General features: G+C 45.8%; 1 protein-coding gene across 1 annotated transcript in view; it reads left to right on the top strand.

The window, feature by feature from the left end:
* Nucleotides 1-18824, top strand: part of PARP12 (poly(ADP-ribose) polymerase family member 12) — a 38430-nt gene continuing 19606 nt past the window's right edge. The window contains exons 1-5 of the mRNA XM_042973546.1: nucleotides 1-482; nucleotides 3681-3816; nucleotides 6558-6858; nucleotides 8376-8477; nucleotides 15213-15336. Coding sequence (XP_042829480.1) covers nucleotides 157-482; nucleotides 3681-3816; nucleotides 6558-6858; nucleotides 8376-8477; nucleotides 15213-15336 — 989 coding nt within the window. The 5' untranslated portion in view covers nucleotides 1-156. The remainder of the gene's footprint in view (nucleotides 483-3680; nucleotides 3817-6557; nucleotides 6859-8375; nucleotides 8478-15212; nucleotides 15337-18824) is intronic.

Raw genomic sequence — 18824 nt, 5'->3', positions numbered from 1 at the left:
CAGGTTCCGTTTTTCCGGGCCCCCGGGAGCTTTCGCTTTCGCTTTCGGTTCCAGCTGGCGTCTGAGCCCCGCGGGAGCCGCCCGCCCAGTCCGCGCCGGCCGCCGCCCGCGTCCCGCCAGCAGCTCTCCGACGGGCAGCGCGCCCCTGCCGCGGCCATGGCGCAGGCTGGCGTCCTCGGCGAGGTGACCCAGGTGCTGTGCGCGGCCGGGGGCGCCTTGGAGCTGGAGGAGCTGCGGCGCCGCTTGCGGGAGGGCGTCGGCAACGACGCGCTGGAGCGGCTGCTGCGGGACCGCGGCCGCTTCGCGGTGGCAGCGAGGGCGGGCGGCGCGGCGGCCTCCGCGCAGCGCGTCGTGGTGGCCGTCTCGGCGCTGCGCCTGTGCCGCGCGTACCAGAGCCCCAAGCCGGGCTGCGTGGGGCTGTGCGCTCAGCTGCACCTCTGCAAGTTCTTGGTCTACGGGGCCTGCAAGTTCATGAGGGCCGGGTAAGCGCCGCGCCCGGAGCCCGACGGCGGGGCCGGGGGACCCTGCTCTCTCCCAGCCCGCCCTGGGCCCCTCCTAGAGTCTGGGGAGACCGGGGGGCGTCCGTTCCCTGGCCTCTCCCCACCCTTAATTCTCTACAGCGAACATTTATCGAGCACCTGCTGAATACCGGGTGCCATGCAAGGGACTCAGGGTGAAGCGGTGTCCCCAAGGCTCCTGCAGTGTCAGAGAGGGACTTGGAGCGCGGTACCCGCTGCGACAGCCCGGGTGTGGCGGGGGGGGGGGGGTGGGGTGGGGTGGGGTGGAAGATTCTCCGCGAGAAAAAGCCGCATCTGGCTTCCGGAGCCCCACCCCCCCCCGACGCCCGGTCTCCAGGGCGACCTTTGAGGGGCCCCACAGCCGAGGGCTTTCTCTGCCCGGCAGCGAAGGAATCTTCGAAAGCCTGTTTCAGCTTTTGCTCGCTTGCTTTACAAGCCGGCAGTGGCCTCCGTGGCCCTGGGAAGAAAATGCGTGCCCCTGTTGAGAAGCTAGTCCGCTTATGTAGAAGAATTCGTTTTTCCTTATTTCCTTTTCTTTCCCCTTTCCTTCTTTTCTTTCTTTCTTTCTTTCTTTCTTTCTTTCTTTCTTTCTTTCTTTCTTTCTTTCTTTCTTCCCTCCCTCCCTCCCTCTCTCTCTCTCTCTTTCTTTCTTTCCTCCCTCCCTCCCTTCCTTCCTTCCTTCCTTCCTTCCTTCCTTTCTTTCTTTTTTTTTTTTTTTCTGGCTTCACTTCTTTCTTGCTCCCGTCAGGTCCGCTAGACAGCATGAGGTAGTGGTCTTGATCCATGCAGTCATTCAGGGACCCAGGCCGACTGACCTAGACTCTGTCTCCTTGGCCCATGGCTCTTTAGGCCATTCTGGGTGTCGGATTCCGGGGAGCAGGTGGAGAAGATGGACAGGGGAGGGTTGGGGGGAGGTTTTCCCAGGTCTGGAAGCGGTGGACAGTTTTCCATCTGTCCCCTGGACCACAGGATGTCTCATGACCCCCATCATGTCTAGCTGCAAGGGAGGCGGGGAGCTGGGAAACGTGGCCCCTGGGAAGCAGCTGTTGAGAAATACCTAGATTAGAATATTCCAACCCCCAGTTTAAGACCTTAAGAGGGGTGTGTGTGTGTGTGAGAAATTAGAGCGAGATGGGGAGTTGGTGAGAGTGTGGGGACAGGATGGGGGAGAGGTGATGGCTGTTATCTTATTGTTGACTGAGGGATGACTCCTACATTTCTTTTTTCCTTGTTGACCGAGGGATGATTCTTACTTTGCTTTCTTATTGGCGGAGAGAGCAGAAGTGTGTCCAGGAGCAGCTCTCCAAGTCTGCAGCCTGGGAGAGCGTGGCCAGGGTCCCAGGTGCTGGCGTGGGAGTTTACGGGTCCGTGTGTGCTAGGGCTGCAGCCCCAGGAGCGGGTCAGGTCTGAGGTGGAGGCTGACGGTGGAACTTTGGGCAAACTGGGCCCCCAGGGACTGGTGTGGATGGGTCACTTCAGGGGAGAAGGAGGAGCAGTAGCTGGAGAAGAAGGTGGACGTAATAAATGGTGGATGGGTGGGTCTAATGATGGGGTAAATAGATCATGGCTCCTGCTTTTGCCCACTGGTCACAGCCGGGAAGGGTCCCAGGTCCCTGACTTCCATCCTTTGCTGAGGAGCAGTAAGCATCGTGGTTAAGAGCGCAGCCCCAAGACCAGCCTGCCTTGTTTCAAGCTGGCTGCGCTCCCTGCTAGCTGCACGATCTTGGGCAGGTGACTTTGTATCAGTGTCTCCGTTCCCTCATCTGCAGAATGAGGATAATATCACCTACCTCATAGACTTGTTGAGGACTGAATGACTTAACTGATAAAACCTCAGGAAATCCCTGGTTTGTGATAAATGCTCAAGTCTTAGTAGCTATTGCTGCCGTCATTATTCTAATTATTAGCTATATTTGGTTCTGGCGGCACCAAGTTTGCCTAGAATGTTTTCCTCTTCTTGCCTGGTTCCTCAACCTAAATATTTGGCCCAGGCTTTACACCTTTTAGGCACTGTCCCTTGAGTGCTTCTGTCAGGCTCAGGTGCCCTTCCCGTCTGCATAGACTTACTCTCAGCACAGCTGACCATGCCATTTTAGAGTCCTCTCCATATCTGTTACTTCTGCTAGAGGAGAGAAGGGGAAGAGTCTGGGTGACTCCAAGGTTGTCAGTCTGTGCAGTGAAGGAGGGAAGTGGTCTTTTACTGAGCTGGGGGAGCTTGTGAAAGGTGCAGGTTTGGGGGAGTCAGTCACGGGTTGGGTTTTCTTTTGAGATGCTCACAATAAACACGTGAGGTTTGGCAGAGTCTGAGTAAAGCAAATGATATTTGCCTGACTCTTCCGGGTCCTGGTGACCTGGGAAATCATTTGAAGTGTTTGGATCATCAGGGCGTGGTGCCAGTACGTGGCTCACAGTGAATGTTCAGCCGGGGCTTGTTAATGGAAAGAACGGAGGAGGAGAGCAGAGAAGAGGTCTGAGCCTCAGGGTGTGAGTGTATCTGTGCACATACCTATAACCGTAGGTGTCCACGCTCATTTATTCAGCCAGTGTTCAAGTGTCTGCTAAGTGCTCATTGTCTGTCGTACTGCAACTCTTCTTTGGGGGATGGCACTGTCATTCTTACCAGATATTGATGAGGAGTGCTGTCCTAGGCCCTCGAGCTTGCAAGGTAATGCCTTTTCCTTTGTGAATAAGCATTACATTTTTTCATCGCATAGACATGTGGGTTTTTTTCTGATGCTCCTAAGCAATGTCAAGAATGATGCCTGAAAAATTATCTTCGAGACTGATTTTACTAGCTTTATTAGTTTGCTATAGGGCTGCCATAACAAAGTGCCACAGGCTGGGGGCTTAAACAGAAACTTCTCACAATTCTCAAGGCAGGAAGTCTGAGATCAAAGTGTTGGCAGGGTTGATTTCTTTCTGAGCCCTCTCTCCTTGGTTTGCAGATGGCTGTCTTTTACCCATGTTCTCACAAGTGTGCATCTGTATCTTAATTTTCTCTTCTTATAAAGACATCAGTTGGATTGGACTAGGCCCCCACCCCCCAGCCCAACAACCTCTTTATAAACTATCTCCAAATACAGTCACTGGGGGTTAGAACTTCAGCCTAAGAATTTCGGGGAGGCGCAGTTGAACCGTGACACCAGCTCTGCTTCTTTGCAGGAAGAACTGTAGAAACAGTCACAGCTTGACGACAGATCACAACCTGAGTGTGCTGAGAACTCACGGTGTTGACCACCTCAGCTACAGTGAGCTCTGCCAGCTTTTGTTTCAGAATGACCCCTGGCTTTTGCCAGAGGTGAGTTCCAGGAGGGGGTGTGTATGTATGCAAGTGATGGGGGAGAAGCCAGAGGTCGGAAGATAGGAAATCTTGTGGCAGAAGAGGAGCCAAGGACCCCAGAGTGACCACAGGGATCTACTTGAAGGAGACCTGGATTGAATTCCTGGCTCTCCTGATTTTTAGGTGACCTTGGGCCAACCTTGCCCTGTCTAGAGGCCTCCTTTCCTTCTGTGTCATTTGGGCCGGTATCTCCTTTTCAGGGCTTCCATGAGACTGGGGGAGTCTGTTTGGCCAGTGGCTGCAACGGGATGTTCCTTACATGGGGATGAGGGGATAAGAGACTCCAGCCTGCCCCTCTCTGTCTAGCAGGACTTGGAACCACGTGTTATTGCCAAACCCAGGAGTTCTGTGAGGAAATTTTTCAGAGATGCTGACAGGCAGGTGATGAGCTCTCTACTAAATCAGTTGCACCCAGGGAATTTTGACCTTTAGTTGATGTGCATTTCAGATGCTCATAATGCATTTCAGATGCTAACCGAACCTCCCTGTAATGGCCGTGTACTATCTTGGGCCCTCCAAGAAGCAGACGCCAAGATGGGATTAGAAGTGTAAGAGATCTAGTGGAGAGGGAGCAGAAGGAGGTGGGGAGCCTTTGGACAGTGATGTTGCAAGAGAGGGGGAAGGAAGGAGACCGGGTAGGAGGAGACCCTGACTGGAGCACAGTTCTAAGAAAGCTGCTGCTTGGCCATTACGAAGTTCTGAGCTAAAGTAGCTCATTGTTGGCTAGGAGCAGCCCGTGGGAGCATGGTCTCTGTGTGAATCAGGTAGTGGCTCCCGAGGGCAGCAGCTGAGCTGAGTAAGTGGTCCTCTGCAGCAGATCCGAGTGGTGTGTTCCTGTGGCCAGCACAGGTTTATGGGATGTTCTGGCACTTCTCTGGGATAAGGCTACAGAGATTAGATTGACCTGGTTTAATGAAAATGCTTCCATATTACTCAGTTAAAACCACTTATTTGAGAACGGTGCTTTGTGGCTTAGTGACTGCTACGTAATAGATAGTAACTTTTCTCTTGCCTTTTGAAAATTACTGTTGATTCAGCTAACCTTTATTGAATAACCACTACGGGTCAGGCACTGCCGATAAGGAGATAAAAGACCCTGTTCTGCCCTTCCAGGAGGCAAGTTTACTGGGTGAGACAGACAAATCAGTGTGTGATTGTAAGGTGCTATTTTAGGTGCTGCGATAGAAGTGAGCACTCTGGCCTCAGGCAGTTGGGGCACTTGGGAAGGCATCCTGGGGTAGGCGGTGCCTGCTCTGAATGCTGAAGGGTGAATGAAGGATGAAGGTCTGGGAAGAAGGGGGGCACAGAGGACAGAACCTGGCACGGTCGGGGGACAGCATGTAGGTGAGCACAGCTTAGATTTAGGTTGGGAAAGGAGAGAAGGAGAAATGGGTGAGTAGAGACTGATCCACGCAGCCTTTGGTATCACAGGAAGGACTTGGGGTGGGGGGTTGTGTTTGGAGAGTGGACATTAATGTTTTGGAGTGAGCAACTTGTCAGTGGTATAAGAAAATGAATCCGAAGGTGACCAGTCTGGAGTGTGTAGCCTCTTGTCTTCCTGGGTATGCAGGTTGTTTTTAGAGCACAGTGCCAGCAAACGGGAACTGTGACCATAAACTCAGATCCAGTGCAGCTTTCCTGCCAGGTCTTCTGCTCTCAGGCTAGTCCCCTTATCAGATGAACAGTTGGGGCCACCACCATGAATCGCGCACCCACTATGTTCCAAGGCATTGTCTCGGCCACTTTGTATATTTCCCATTTAATCCTCATAATAACCCAATGATGGAGGTAGCATTATTCCCATTTTAGGGATCAAAAGCTGAAATTCAGAGCTGGTGAGTGACTTGTTTAAGGTCAGGTGTCTTGTAAGTGGCAAAATCAAGGTTAGGGCCCAGCCTCTTCTAGCCTTTTCCCTTGGGGCTTCTGTCCCGAGTGGGGTCCCTGCGTATCTAAGTCTGGGTTCTGCAGCCCTCTGCTGCTTTTCTATCTCTTGTTCAGTGTAATGCCTATGAATTGAGTGGGTAGGCCCTTGGTGGTCTCTAGCCTGGTTCTCGTCTCTAGGAATTTGGAATGTAGAGAAGGAGCAGTTGATTCAGGTTTAGGTCCCAGCTTTACCAACAACGCAGTTCAACAGACATTGCGTGTGCCAGATGTAGATAGCTGGCAGTGAACTAGGACAAGCCGGTGAACTTCTCTGAGTTTCACTTTGCTCTTGAGAAATGAAAGGGCTGTATTTGGCCTTCTCTAAGATGCTTTAAACGCTCAGAGCCTCTTTGACCTTGAATTTCAGAAAGAAGGGAGATAGAAGCCTGGCTTAGGGAGAGTTGGTGAGTCAGTGGGGGAAGGGTGTAGGTGGAGTATATGGGTTGTTAGCCTCCTGCTATGTGAGTTATGTTGAATTGTCTCCTGGGAAGGGAGCAGCTCTGATCAGCTGGAAGTTCTTTGGATTTTCCCAGTGGAAAGGCTTGTTCTGCTCATTGCTGTCCACCCAGTTCCCGTTTTATCCAAGGGCATATGTTAGCAGTGGTCCATCTAGAGTGGAGGATGTTCTCAGAGCTGTGTGGCTTGTGTGGATGACGGAATCACAGCTTTGGCCAGATCTCTGGAGGAAATTCTTCTGACCGTGGACTGGTCAGTAGTGGGGTGGTGTCCTGTGAGACCTTCCTAAGCTGGTGTTTTTATTCCTTTTCTGTCAACAGATCTGCCTTCATTACAACAAAGGAGATGGACCCTACGGCTCTTGTTCCTTTCAAAAGCAGTGTATCAAACTCCATATCTGCCAGTATTTCTTACAGGGTGAATGCAAGTTTGGCACTGGCTGTAAGAGATCTCATGATATCTCTAATTCTGAGAATCTGGAGAAACTGGAGAAGTTGGGCATGAACTCCAATCTGGTGAACAGGCTGCCTTCCATATACAGAAATGCTCACGACATCAAGAATAGGAGCTCCACCTCCAGCAGAGGGCACCCTCCTCCTCCAGGCCCACAGGCCACTTCTGGTAAGGCCCTGGGCTGGGGCCCGTAGATTCCAGCTGGCCATTAATGGAATGTATGACTTTGGGCAAGTCACTGCTGCTTTTAGTAAAGTCAGTTGGTGATTCCTTCACCAGTGGGTGTTGTAAAGATGACTTGGAATCCTAGCCGTGAACAAGCAAGACAAATGCCATTTGAGGTTGACTGAATGAATTCCCCACAGGTCTGATCTACCGTGAAGGAAGCATATTTTAATTTCAGCTCTCTTCTTGGCATGAATAAATGGGATTTTTTAGTCCCTGTAAATTTTCTTTGTTCACTGCTCGTCTTCAGCACCTAGACAGTGCCTGGTCCATAGTGGGCATGCAGGCATTTGGTGAGTGATTGAGCATGCTAGTATACTTTTTTTTTTTTTAATAAAGGAATTTGTTAACTATAGTGGCATTTAGGATTTTTAATAGACCACTTCCTAAAATATCAGTTCTAGGTGTTGCTAGGACTACCAGCAAACACACTTAACACTCTAATCTTTTAAATTTTTTTTTAAATGTTTGTTTATTTTGGAGACAGAGCATGAGGGAAGGGGCAGAGAGAGAGGGAGTCACAGAATCCAAAGCAGGCTCCAGGCTCTGAGGTGTCAGCACACATGGGGCTCGAATCCATAAATTGTGAGATCATGACCCGAACTGAAGTTGGACGCTTAACTGACTGAGCCACTCAGGCACCCCAACGTCTAATCTTACTTGATTTTGATATTTGATATTTAAAAATTGTCCTTGCCATATATGTGTTTTCGTTACATTTTCTTCCGTTATTTTGGGTTAATTTCTTTCAATAGTAGGAAGCTAGATGTAGACAGGTTTTACTTTAAATAGATTTTTAAGAGTGTCAATTGGATTATGGCCTTAGAAAGGGAGGGAAGGATACTTGTCCTTGGGGAGCAAGGGAGGTTATTTCCAAGGCCCCAAAGGTGTGGGTTTTGAGGCCCACCCTGTGGATGTCTGAAGGGCCCATAAAAAGAAAAAGGAAAAGAGTAACGTAATTAACAGGCGATACTGAATAGAGAGGGTTTGCGAATGGGTTTTGTTTTCTTGTATTATGGTAGGTGGGTGCGGTGGTAAATGTAATTGTTAAGTAAAGTCTCATTGGAGCACTAGTAAAGATAAACTCTGAAATCAACTCCATGCCTGTTTTAAATTAAAATTCTTGCAATTAATGTGAAGTTATTAAGGAGGTTTCATATTAAGATTGGGAGCATAGAGCTGAGAAAAAAGAGCCTCTCCATGGTGTCCTGGATTTGGCAAGCAACTGTGTGGCTTTGGGTTCCCTGGCTCCTCCCCTAAAAAGCAGAGAGGGGGTCCACTTGTATGTCTGAGGGTCATTTTATCTCGAACATCATAGGAGTTTGTGAGATTACCTCGCCTACTTTTGCCTTATGCAGGGAAGTGAATGCTCTTTTCTGTCCTTTGTATCTTGAACTACTCTGACTCCACACTGGAAGCTTTGGTGGATGCTGATACATCTCTGTGGTGTTTCCTTGTAGAAAGAAGAGATAGTTCAGGTTGTGTATCCCCAAACAGTGCTAACCAGGAGGAGAATGATCAGATCTGCTTGTACCACATCCGGAAAAGTTGTAGCTTTCAAGGTAAGTCAGAGGAATCCCCTTCATCCGCTTGCAGGTGGAATAGCTGCTGTGTGTTTCGAGAGTTCTGCCCTAAGACCACCCCTCAGGGCCTCTCCCCCATCCGGAGAGGGTTGGGGCCTTCTTCATGATGGGCTGGTGTGGCACTTTGCCAAACCAGTTCTGAAGCGATTTTGTTGGGGAGTCGAGGATGGTAGGAATTGAGTTTCTTGAAATCAGACTGTAGATGAGTTTTGGGGAACGTAACTGGTTCATTCAGTGTCAAGTGTTGACCCTTGATCACCTTAGCATGAGGTCACAGACCTGCACAGATGCCCCGTCTAGTGGAAACAAATATAAGTGTCCCTTATAAAGGGAGGTTGTACACTTAGAAATGCTTCAGAAACCCGGAAGGCCCTCCCTGAGGAGGAGATGCCTGTGTGTTCTCTTGGGGAATAAGAACTTAAGTTGGGGGTTTCTCTCCATGGTCCCTCTTTTTTTTAATTTAAAAAATTTTTTAATGTTTGTTTTTTGAGAGCGAGCAAGCTGGGGAACAAGGGGCAGAGAGAGAGGGAGACAGATCCCAAGCAGGCTCCACACTCTCAGCAGAGCCTGATGCAGGGCTGGAACTCATGAACCGTGAGATCATGACCTGAGCCGAAACCAAGAGTCAGACGTTGAACTGACTGAGCCACCCAGGTGCCCCTTCTCTCCATGGTCCCTCTTTTATCACAAGTAGCAATTCTTGTGTGTACGTGTTTGTCTGTATTTACTAAAGCTTTGTTTTCTTCTTATTGCTGTCCTGGGTTTTGACTGAAGAAAGCTTCCTTCTCAAATTCGGTGACTGCTCTTAAAAAACCACCACCAAACTTCTTGTTTTGTTTTCAGTCTTTAAAAGCCACCCAAGCAATTCAGGAATACTTTCACTTTGTGAAAGAGTCCAATAATACAGAGTAAAGTCTGAAGTCCTCCTTCAGCCCTTCCCAAAGGTAAACACGTGCCGTGTGGTTATGATACTTGTTTCGCATGTTTTTCAACAGATGGGAACATGTGATAGGTATTATTTAACCTGCTTCCTTCACTTAACATTGTGTCTTGAAGATTTCTTTCTACATTGGTATGTGTGTGTCTACCTTATTTTGAAAAACAACTGTAGTGTCCAGTAAGAGTGATGTTCCATTGAGCATCTGAGTACACATAGGTATTTCCATAGCTAGATTCCTGGAAATGGAATGCTAGCTCAAGAAATATGTATCCTATATGCATGTATGTGTTTAAAGTCAATTTTAGTGAGATATAATTTACACACAGTAACATTTTAAGTATTTAAAAATTTTAAGTATACACTGAGTTTTGGTAATAATAATTGGGGTAATGGAAGAGTTGCCTTATTCTAAAAGGGTCCCTTTGTCCTGTTGTAGTGAATCCTCATCCCCCCAATTTCCTGACCTCACACAGTCTCTGATCTGCATTTTGTCACTGTAGATTTGCCCTTTCTAGAAATTCATATAAATGGAATCATACAGCATGTATTCTACTGTACCTGTCTTCTCTCACTCAGCATGTTTTTGTGATTTGTCCATGCTGGCAAATCAGTAGTTTGCTCCTTTTTATTGCTGAGTTGTATTCTGTTGGATGGATTGAATACAATTTATCAATTCATATGTTGATGAACATTTGAGGTGTTGCAAGTTTTTGGCTTTTACAAATAAAACTTTTATAAATATTTATGTGCAAGTTCAATGTGGGTGTATGTTTTCACTTAAATTTTATTTTTGAGGTTTATTTTTGAGAGACAGAGTGTGAGCGGGAGAGGGGCAGAGAGAGAGAGAGGGAGACACAGAATCTGAAGCAGGCTCCCGGCTCCGAGCTGACAGCACGGTGCCCGATGCAGGGCTCGAACTCATGAACTGTGAGATCATGACCTGAGCTGAAGTTGGATGCTTAACTGTGAGATCATGACCTGAGCTGAAGTTGGATGCTTAACTGACTGAGCCACCCAGGCGCCCCTGTTTTCGCTTCTTTTGAGTAAAGACCTAGATGTGAAATTACTGGAACGTATATAAGTGTGTGTTTAACTTTATAAGAAACTGGTGGGTATACCTTCCCACCAACAATGTATGAGAGTTTGATGCTCTGCGTTTTTGTTAACACTTGGTATTGCCAGTCTTTTAAACTTTAGCCATTGTAATTAATGAGTAGTGATATTTCATTGTGGTTCTAATTTGCATTTCCCTGATGATAATGATTTTTAACATTTTTTTTTAATGTTTTTATTTTTGAGAGAGACCGTGAGTGGGAGTGGGGCAGAGAGGAAGAGGGAGACTCAGAGTCCAAAGCAGGCTCCAGGCTCTGAGCTTTCAGCACAGAGCCTGACATGGGGCTCAAACCCACAAACTGTGAGATCATGACCTGAGCCGAAGTCAGTTGCTCAACCGACTGAGCCACCCAGGCGCCCTGAACGTTTCTGCTCATGTACTCACTGGCCATTTGTATATCTTCAATGAAGTATCTGTTTAAATTTTCTGATTTTTTTTTATGACAGCTTGATTGAGGTATTGAGTGTAATGCACATACCATACAATTTACCCATTTAATAGTTTTTACTATAGTTACAGAATTGTGCAGCCATCATTGCAGTTAATATTTAGGACATTTCATGATCCTCGAAGAAATCCTGTACCCATTCTTCCTGCACCCCAGCTCCTGGCAACTACAGGTTTACATTCTGTCTCTATGGATTTGTTTGGTTATTTCATGTAAACGGAATCATATAATACATAGTCTTTTGTGACTTGTAAAAAGCTTATTTATTATGAAAGAAAGCGTGAGTAGGGAACGGGCAGAGAGAGAGGAGACACAGAATCCAGGCTGGCTCTGCAGTGTCAGCACAGTGCAGGGTTAAGACTCAAGAACCTTGAGATCTTGACCTGAGCTGAAATCAAGGGTTGATGCTTAACTGACTGAGCCACCCAGATGCCCCCTTGTTTTGCCCATTCTTTAATTGGATGGTTTGATCTCTCATTATTGAGTTGTGAGGATTTGGTGTATTATTTATACAAGTGGTTGTGAGATGTAGGTATTGAAAATAAATTCTCCCAGTCTGTGGTTTTATGTTCATTTTTTTCTTTTTTTCAAAATTTTACTTAAATTCTAACTACTTAACATATAGCATAATATTGGTTTTAGGAGTAGAATTTAGTGATTTGTCAGTTACAAATGTTCATTTTCCTTATGGTGTTTTTTTTGAGGAATAAAAGTTGTTTTGTTTTTGTTTTAGATGGTGGGAGAGAGCACGCGAGCAGGGGAGGGATGGGGGAGGAAGAGAGAGAGAGAGGGAAAATCTTAAGCAGATTCCACACTCATCACAGTCTGACACGGGCTCGATCCCATGATGGTTAGATCGTGACCTGAGCCGAAATCGAGAGTCAAACACTTAACTGACTCAGCCACACAGGTGCCCCTTGAGGAATAAAAGTTTTAATATCAGTGAGGATTTTAGTATTTTTTTGTTTTATAGTTTTCTTGTGTCTCAAAAATCTTTGCCTGTTCCAAGCCTCTGAAAATGGCGCCATGTTTTTTTCCCCTAGTTTTATCGGTTTCACTTTTACAAATTGAGGTCTAGCTGTTAATCTATATACTCTAATAATTATTTCTTGGGTATTGGTTTTTTTTTTTTAATATTTATTTATTTATTTATTTACTTTGAGAGAGTGAGTGAGCATGAACAGGAGAGGGGCAGAGAGAGAATCTTAAGCAAGCTCTGTGGTGACGGCAAAAGGCCTGATGTGGGGCTTGATCTCATGAACCATGAGACCTTGACCTGAGCCAAAATCACAAGTCTGATGCTTAACTGACTGAGCCACCCAGGTGCCCTGGTATTGGCTCTTCTGTGTGAGTTAGCTTCCTGTCTGTGTTAGTCTTCCTCACATGTGGGGTGACTTGTGGTTACCTACTCCAGAATTCAGTGTCTGCTGGTGATGTGGATTCTGATTGAGGCTTAATGGGGAAGGGGCAGTACATTTTGTGCGGTGGCTTGGGCTGCTAGTGTGTATCCTTGGAATGGGGTGGGAGCTTTGATGGCCCTCTTACATGCTTGTCTCTCTCCAGCACTTACGTTCACAGTCACATGTTCTGTGGGACAAATAGCAAGGTTGCTGGGCACAAGCAACGCACAGAGGGAGTTCCTGCTCTGGTGGGTCCCATTTAGTCTCATTGTGAGTGGCAAGGTGTCTTTCTTGCCTTTCATTACGTGTAACTCTGAGTTTGTTAGGCCACTCTCCCCAGTATTTCCCCTTTCCATGGTAGATCTCTTCATATCTTGCAGGGGTTTCTCTCTCTTTATCTCTCTCAGTTTCATTCTGTGTCCTTCATATTCTTAGGGATTCTTCAATAATTTTGGTCTTTTGATAGCACTGATTACTGTTTTTCCAGCATTTTTCAATTTGTTCTTCTCTCTGGTCTATCATTTCAAGTGATGTAGGGAGAGAGGGGATATGGATGTGGTACTTTGCCAAATTAATTTGTTTTTGCGACTTACCTTCCAGAAGGCCTAGATTCTAGAATGCCACAACAAGAGGGGAACGTTAGAAGGAGGGAGAGGAAATCGAGAAAGGGGACAGGTGGACCAGAGAAGATGTGGCAGAGAAGGGGACTCATCAACTGGGACTCCACTTTAACCAGCCACTGTGGCTGCAGTGGCCTGTATGGCACCTTCTTTTCTTAGGCTTGAGTGATGTGGTCTTCACGTTGAGCTTACATTAAGAGTTGGAAGCCTGGGCCTGCAGTCTTTTGACCACAGAGCCTTCCCTGTGCCCCTGTGTCCTTCCCAAGGAAGTGTCAGCCTGGAGGGTGGTAGGTGGTGTGCCTTCCTTGAAGGGGATCTTCTTAAGGAGAGAGTTTTCAGGCTGTCCAGGACTCACCTGAGCCGAGGTATATAGGTGCAGTGACTGAATGCTCCTCACTCTGATCATTCCCTTCGTGCCCTTCAGGGAGGGAACAGGAAATCTTACGTGGTTATGACCTCTGGACCATAGCTGTGCTCTTACCTATCCAGGTTGAGCCCTTCATTATTACTGTATTGTGCATATCCCTGGTAGAGTCCAAGAGGTCTCTTGGCTTGGTATGAGCTGTCCACGCTGTAACTCTGGACAAGTCAGGATGTCCTGAGTCCCCAGAGTGGCTGAATCCAGCCTTGGTGAACTTGGAGGGGATTTCCTGGGTTGAGGTGTCTCTTGTGCCCTGAGTCTTGGCTGGGTGCTCTTGTCTGTCCTGTCTGCCTGGCATCAGGCCTAGCCTTTGACACCTTCAGGCAGCCTGCCCACCTTCCTCCATGGTCCTTCTGGACCAAGGTAACTTTTGTAGATCCTGTGGGAAGGAAGTGGCATTGAGATATGTCTGAAAAGCCTGCATACAATTTTAGAAAGTTTTAATTTTTTTCAAGTGTCAAATTAGCCATGCTTCATTGTTAATATTTTGACATATGAGTTAAAAACATACAAAGGACAGCCAGTAAGAAATGCCTCCCTCACACCTCTTTTTTCTAGCACCCAGATCCCCTCTGGAAGCAGTCATTATTACCAGTTCCTTGACTATCCTTCCATGAAGATTTTATATGTACACAAGTATATATGTCTGATCAGTTTCCTTCTCACATAGGTGCACTGTGCACACTGTTTTGTATCTTTTCCCACTTAACCAGACATTTAATTTTTTGGAATATATTCTTGTGGTTCAAACTTCAAAAGAAAACAACACAAGTCTTTCCTCATAACTTTGTCCCTGGCTACCAACTTCCCCTCTGCAAGGAATAATATGTGTATGTATGTGTATTTAGAGTATTTCTCATTTTTCTTTTCTACCTTTTTACCCAAGTAGAGGCGTTCTGCATGTTTTTGTGTATCATTCTACCTAATAACATATACCTTGGAAGTAGGTCTGTGTCAGAGTGCAAAGAGATTGCTGCTGCTTTTCTTTCCAGTGTGCCTTTCCTCGGTGGGGATGTACCAGAATTTCATATAGGATATTGAAAAGTAACCAAAGTGTCAGGTGCATTGCAGGTGAGGGGCTGGCATGAGCCAAGGCGAGGCAGGCAGAATGTGCTAGGAGTGACAGAGGTCCCAGGGTGCACAGGGAAGATGTAGGGGGAGCACCTGGCTTGAAACTGTAGACCTGGGCCATTTTGTGTGTTTTGGCAGGGGCAGGGCAGTGTATATAAATACCTTCAGGGATGATGCGGGGATGTGTCGAGGTGGTGAGTATGTTAGCAGCCAGAAGATCAAAGCAGGCTGGAACCACACTGCTGACCTGCCTGTGGTCAGATGTATCGGGGTTTGGATGGGTTTCTAGTAGAGATGAATCTGGTTCAGTTTTTAGTGTGACTGCTACCTGTCCACATGCTACATATAGAGTGATAATGGGTGATCACACTGCCTCCCGCGGTCTGATTGACCTTTTCATGGTCAGCTGCTTTGCTCATGAGATGAAATTCAAATGTAATGTTACCTGCCAACATACGTATTTTTAAAAATTGATGTAACGCCCTATTAAAAGGGGAGATGTAAAACGGAAGTGCGTATAATAAAATACACAGTATTTCAGTATTTAGATGCTCAGGTATGACTGCACTAAAAATAATGCCCCCACAGATCTCCAAAATGTTCCCAGGTCAGTGGGCATCACCACCCCCATTGAGAACCATGGGCCTGGGTCATGCTATGTATTGCCAAGATGTCTTACTTCCTAATATTTTTATTTTAGATAAGTGCAATAAAGTTCATTTCCATTTGCCATATCGATGGCAGTTCTTGGACAGAGGCAAATGGAAGGATTTGGACAAAATGGAGCTTATTGAAGAGGCATATAGCAATCCCAGAAAAGACAGGTATGAAATACATTACTGGTGTCTGCTTTGTGACTGGGCTTTTGTGTGCAGTGTGGGAAGTTTAGACACAACAGAGTTTAGGTTTGATCACACACACACACACACACACACACACACACACACCCCCCAATAAACAGCTTGGGCTGGAAATTGGAAGTTACTGTTCAAACTGTGGATTGGTGCCTTTATCTCCTTCAGGGAGGAGCTATGGGGAAAGGAACTGGTGGTACCAGATAAGTTTTGAATTACTTGCTGCTGGGATTGATTGCATACATATATCCACATTGATTAATGCAGAAAAGCGAGAAGCAGTCATTTGTGAAATTTTAGCCTTTGCATGTAATGTCATGCAGCTGAACTGCTGTTTACTATTCAGCCTTTAACTTTTTAATTTTTCTGTGTGTGTCCCAGTATTTTCACTTAGTTGATTCAGAATGAATAGGGAAGTCCGGGGAGCCTTATTTTCAAATACTTCACCATATCTTGGATTGAACTTGCTAAAATATGTTGCCATGAAGAGAATTTAAGCCCACTCTTTTTAAGGTGGAAAAAATAAATTTGTGCGAAGAGTGCAATTGTGTGCAAATTGCTGCTGGGGAAGTATGTGGAACAAATGGTTCCCCTTGGGAAGATGCATTGGCTGACTCCTCCCCTCTCTCTCTTTTTCTGAGGCAGAATTTACACATAGGGAAGTGCACAGATATTAATCGTGTAGTTCAGTGAGTCTTGATGAATGCATGCGCTCATGTAACACTCTCATCCAAATAGAGATCATTTTCATCGCCGTAGAAAGTCCCCTCCTGTCCCCTTCCCATCAGTGCCCGCCCCCAGGCCACTATTGTTTGGACATCTGTCACCACAGGTTAGTCTTGCCTGTTCTTGAACCCTGTCTGAATGGAGCACACGCTCTACCACCACGTCTGGTGTCTTTCTCTCGGTGCTTTGTGCTCGAGTCTCTGCTTGTCTCCTGGTGCGCGTGCGAGCGGGCTTCTGTAGGCCTGACGTTTGGGGATGAGAGTTCTGGGAGGTAGGCTGGCTCCCTCTTCAGCTCTGCCCGGTGGTGCTAAATGGTCGTGCCACTTTCCACACCCGTTCGGTCTGTGGTGACCGTGCCCCCAGCGTTTGGTATTGTTCGCATCTGAACGTTTCGCAGCCTGGGGATTTAAAGTGGCACGTGGCAGCTGCGTTTGCAGGTCTCTGGGTCCTAATGAGGTAATGTGTCTCTTCACCTGTTTATTGGCCACTTGAGCTTCCTCTGCTGGGAAATGTCTGTTCTTGTAGTTTGGCTGTTTTGTTGAAGGGGAAGGTTGTGTGTTCAGTTATTTATTTAGTTTTAGGAATTCTTTAAATTTCTGGATATTAAATGTGCGTTGAAGATAAATTCTTCCTGTCAGCTTATGGTATGTTTTAATATAGATAAGTATTTATCCATCTTTTCCTTTATGGCTTTTACTTTTTGAGTCATAAGAAATCTTTACCTATCCCAGGACTGTAAGGAAATTTTTCTGAATTTTCTTTAAAAAATCTTCACGTTTTAAGGACTGTTTAATCTTTACCCTGCAGGTGGTGAAATACGGGTCCAGTTTCATTCTTACGCAGATGAATCACCGGTTTTGGCAAAACTACTTTTTAAAAATATATTTAATTAAAAAAATATAAAATTGTGGTAATATATACGTAACATAAAATTTGCCATCTTAACCGTTTATTTTTATTTATTTTATTTTATTTTATTTTATTTTATTTTATTTTATTTTATTTTATTTTATTTTATTTTATTTTATTTATTTAAAGAACACGGGAGGGGCAGAGAGAGAGAATCTTAAGCAGGCTTCACACCTTCAGCGCAGAGCCCAATATGGGGCTCAGTCTCACAAACCTTGAGACCACGACCAGAGCCAAAGTCAGATACGTAATCAACTGAGCCACCCAGGCACCCCTTTATTTTTATTTATTTTTTATTTTTCTTATTCTTCTCATTATTTTTATTCTTATTTTTGAGAGAGAAGTGGGGAGAGGGAAAGAGAGAGAATCCTAAGTAGGCTCCACACGTAGTGCAGAGCCCGGCATGGGGCCATATCCCGTGACCCCAGGGTCATGACCTGAGCTGAAACCAAGAGGAAAACACTCAACTGACTGAGCCATGCAGGTGCCCCATCTTAACCATTTTTAAGTGTAGGTTCAGTGGCATGCGTTGCATTCACATTGTTGTACAGCCATTCCCATCATCCATTTCTAGCAGTTATTTTTAAACCTATCAAAACTGAGCCCAATTTGGCAGTGTTAACACATTTTATAGCTTATTTTCAGGCTGGTGTGCCAAATATCACTTGTTTAAGTAGGCCAGCTCTGCACCTGTTTCTAAGTGCCACCTGTGTCAGGCACTGGATCAGCGAATACACCCACTGGTCCTCTGTTCTTGTCGTTCACTGGTCGGTCTGTCTCTGCTTCAGTGCCACACTGTCTTAACCTAGTGGAGCTTTAAGTGTTGGCATCCGGTAAGGCAAATCCCTGTCTTCTCTTTCTTTGAATTGCCAGGGCCCTTGGTCTTTTGCTCCTCTTCAGAAATTAAAAAAAATTTTTTTTTACATTTATTTATTTTTGAGAGACCGAGAACAATTGGGAAAGGGCAGAGAGAGGAGACACAGAATCCGAAGCAGGGTCCAGGCTCTGAGTTGTCCGCACACAGCCCAGCGCGGGGCTCGAGCTCAAAAACCGTGAGATCTTGACCTGAGCCGAAGTCGGATGCTTAGCTTTCTGAGCCACCCAGGCGCCCCTAGAAACTTAAAAATGTCATTGGTTTTCACAAAAAGCTCTGTTGTGAGTTTTGAAATTAATATTGCATTGACTTGGCATTTCTGGGGAACTGACACCATAATGATGCTGAGATTTTTCTATTCATATACATGATAGCATGTGATTATTCAAATCTTTTAAAATATCTTTCAGTGGTTTTAATAACTTCTCCATTAGGGTCTTGGATATCATTTGTTAGAGATTTAGTTTTTTTTCCAGTTGTGCTGAGATGCAATTGACTTTCAACACTAGAAGTTTAAGGTGTGCGGCATAATGACTTGACATACGTGTATATTGCAAAATGATTATCTGGATAAGTTAACATCCATCACTTCATATAGTTACTAAACAGTTTTTTTCCTGACAATGAGAACTTTGAGTTTATTCTCCTACCAACTTTTAAATATACCGTATAGCATTAACTGTAGTCGTCATGTTACACGTTACATCCCCAGTAAAAAAAAATTTTTCTCTGTGCTGATGTATAGAAATGCAATTGATTTTTGTCAGCTGTTGTATCTGCAACTTTACTAAGGTATCTGAACTCAGAGGACTCTCTTGGTAATGTTTGAATTATCTGTATAGTTACCTATATATTCTAGATAATCTATCTAGACATTAATATTTGTGAATAGCATTTTAATTTCATCCTTTTTTATTCCTCCCTCTCTCCCCCTCTGCCCCCCCTCTCT

This window comes from Panthera tigris, chromosome A2 (genome assembly GCF_018350195.1).
Source record: "Panthera tigris isolate Pti1 chromosome A2, P.tigris_Pti1_mat1.1, whole genome shotgun sequence".
Taxonomy (NCBI): Eukaryota; Metazoa; Chordata; class Mammalia; order Carnivora; family Felidae; genus Panthera; species Panthera tigris.
This window is presented reverse-complemented; position numbering and strand designations above follow the sequence as displayed.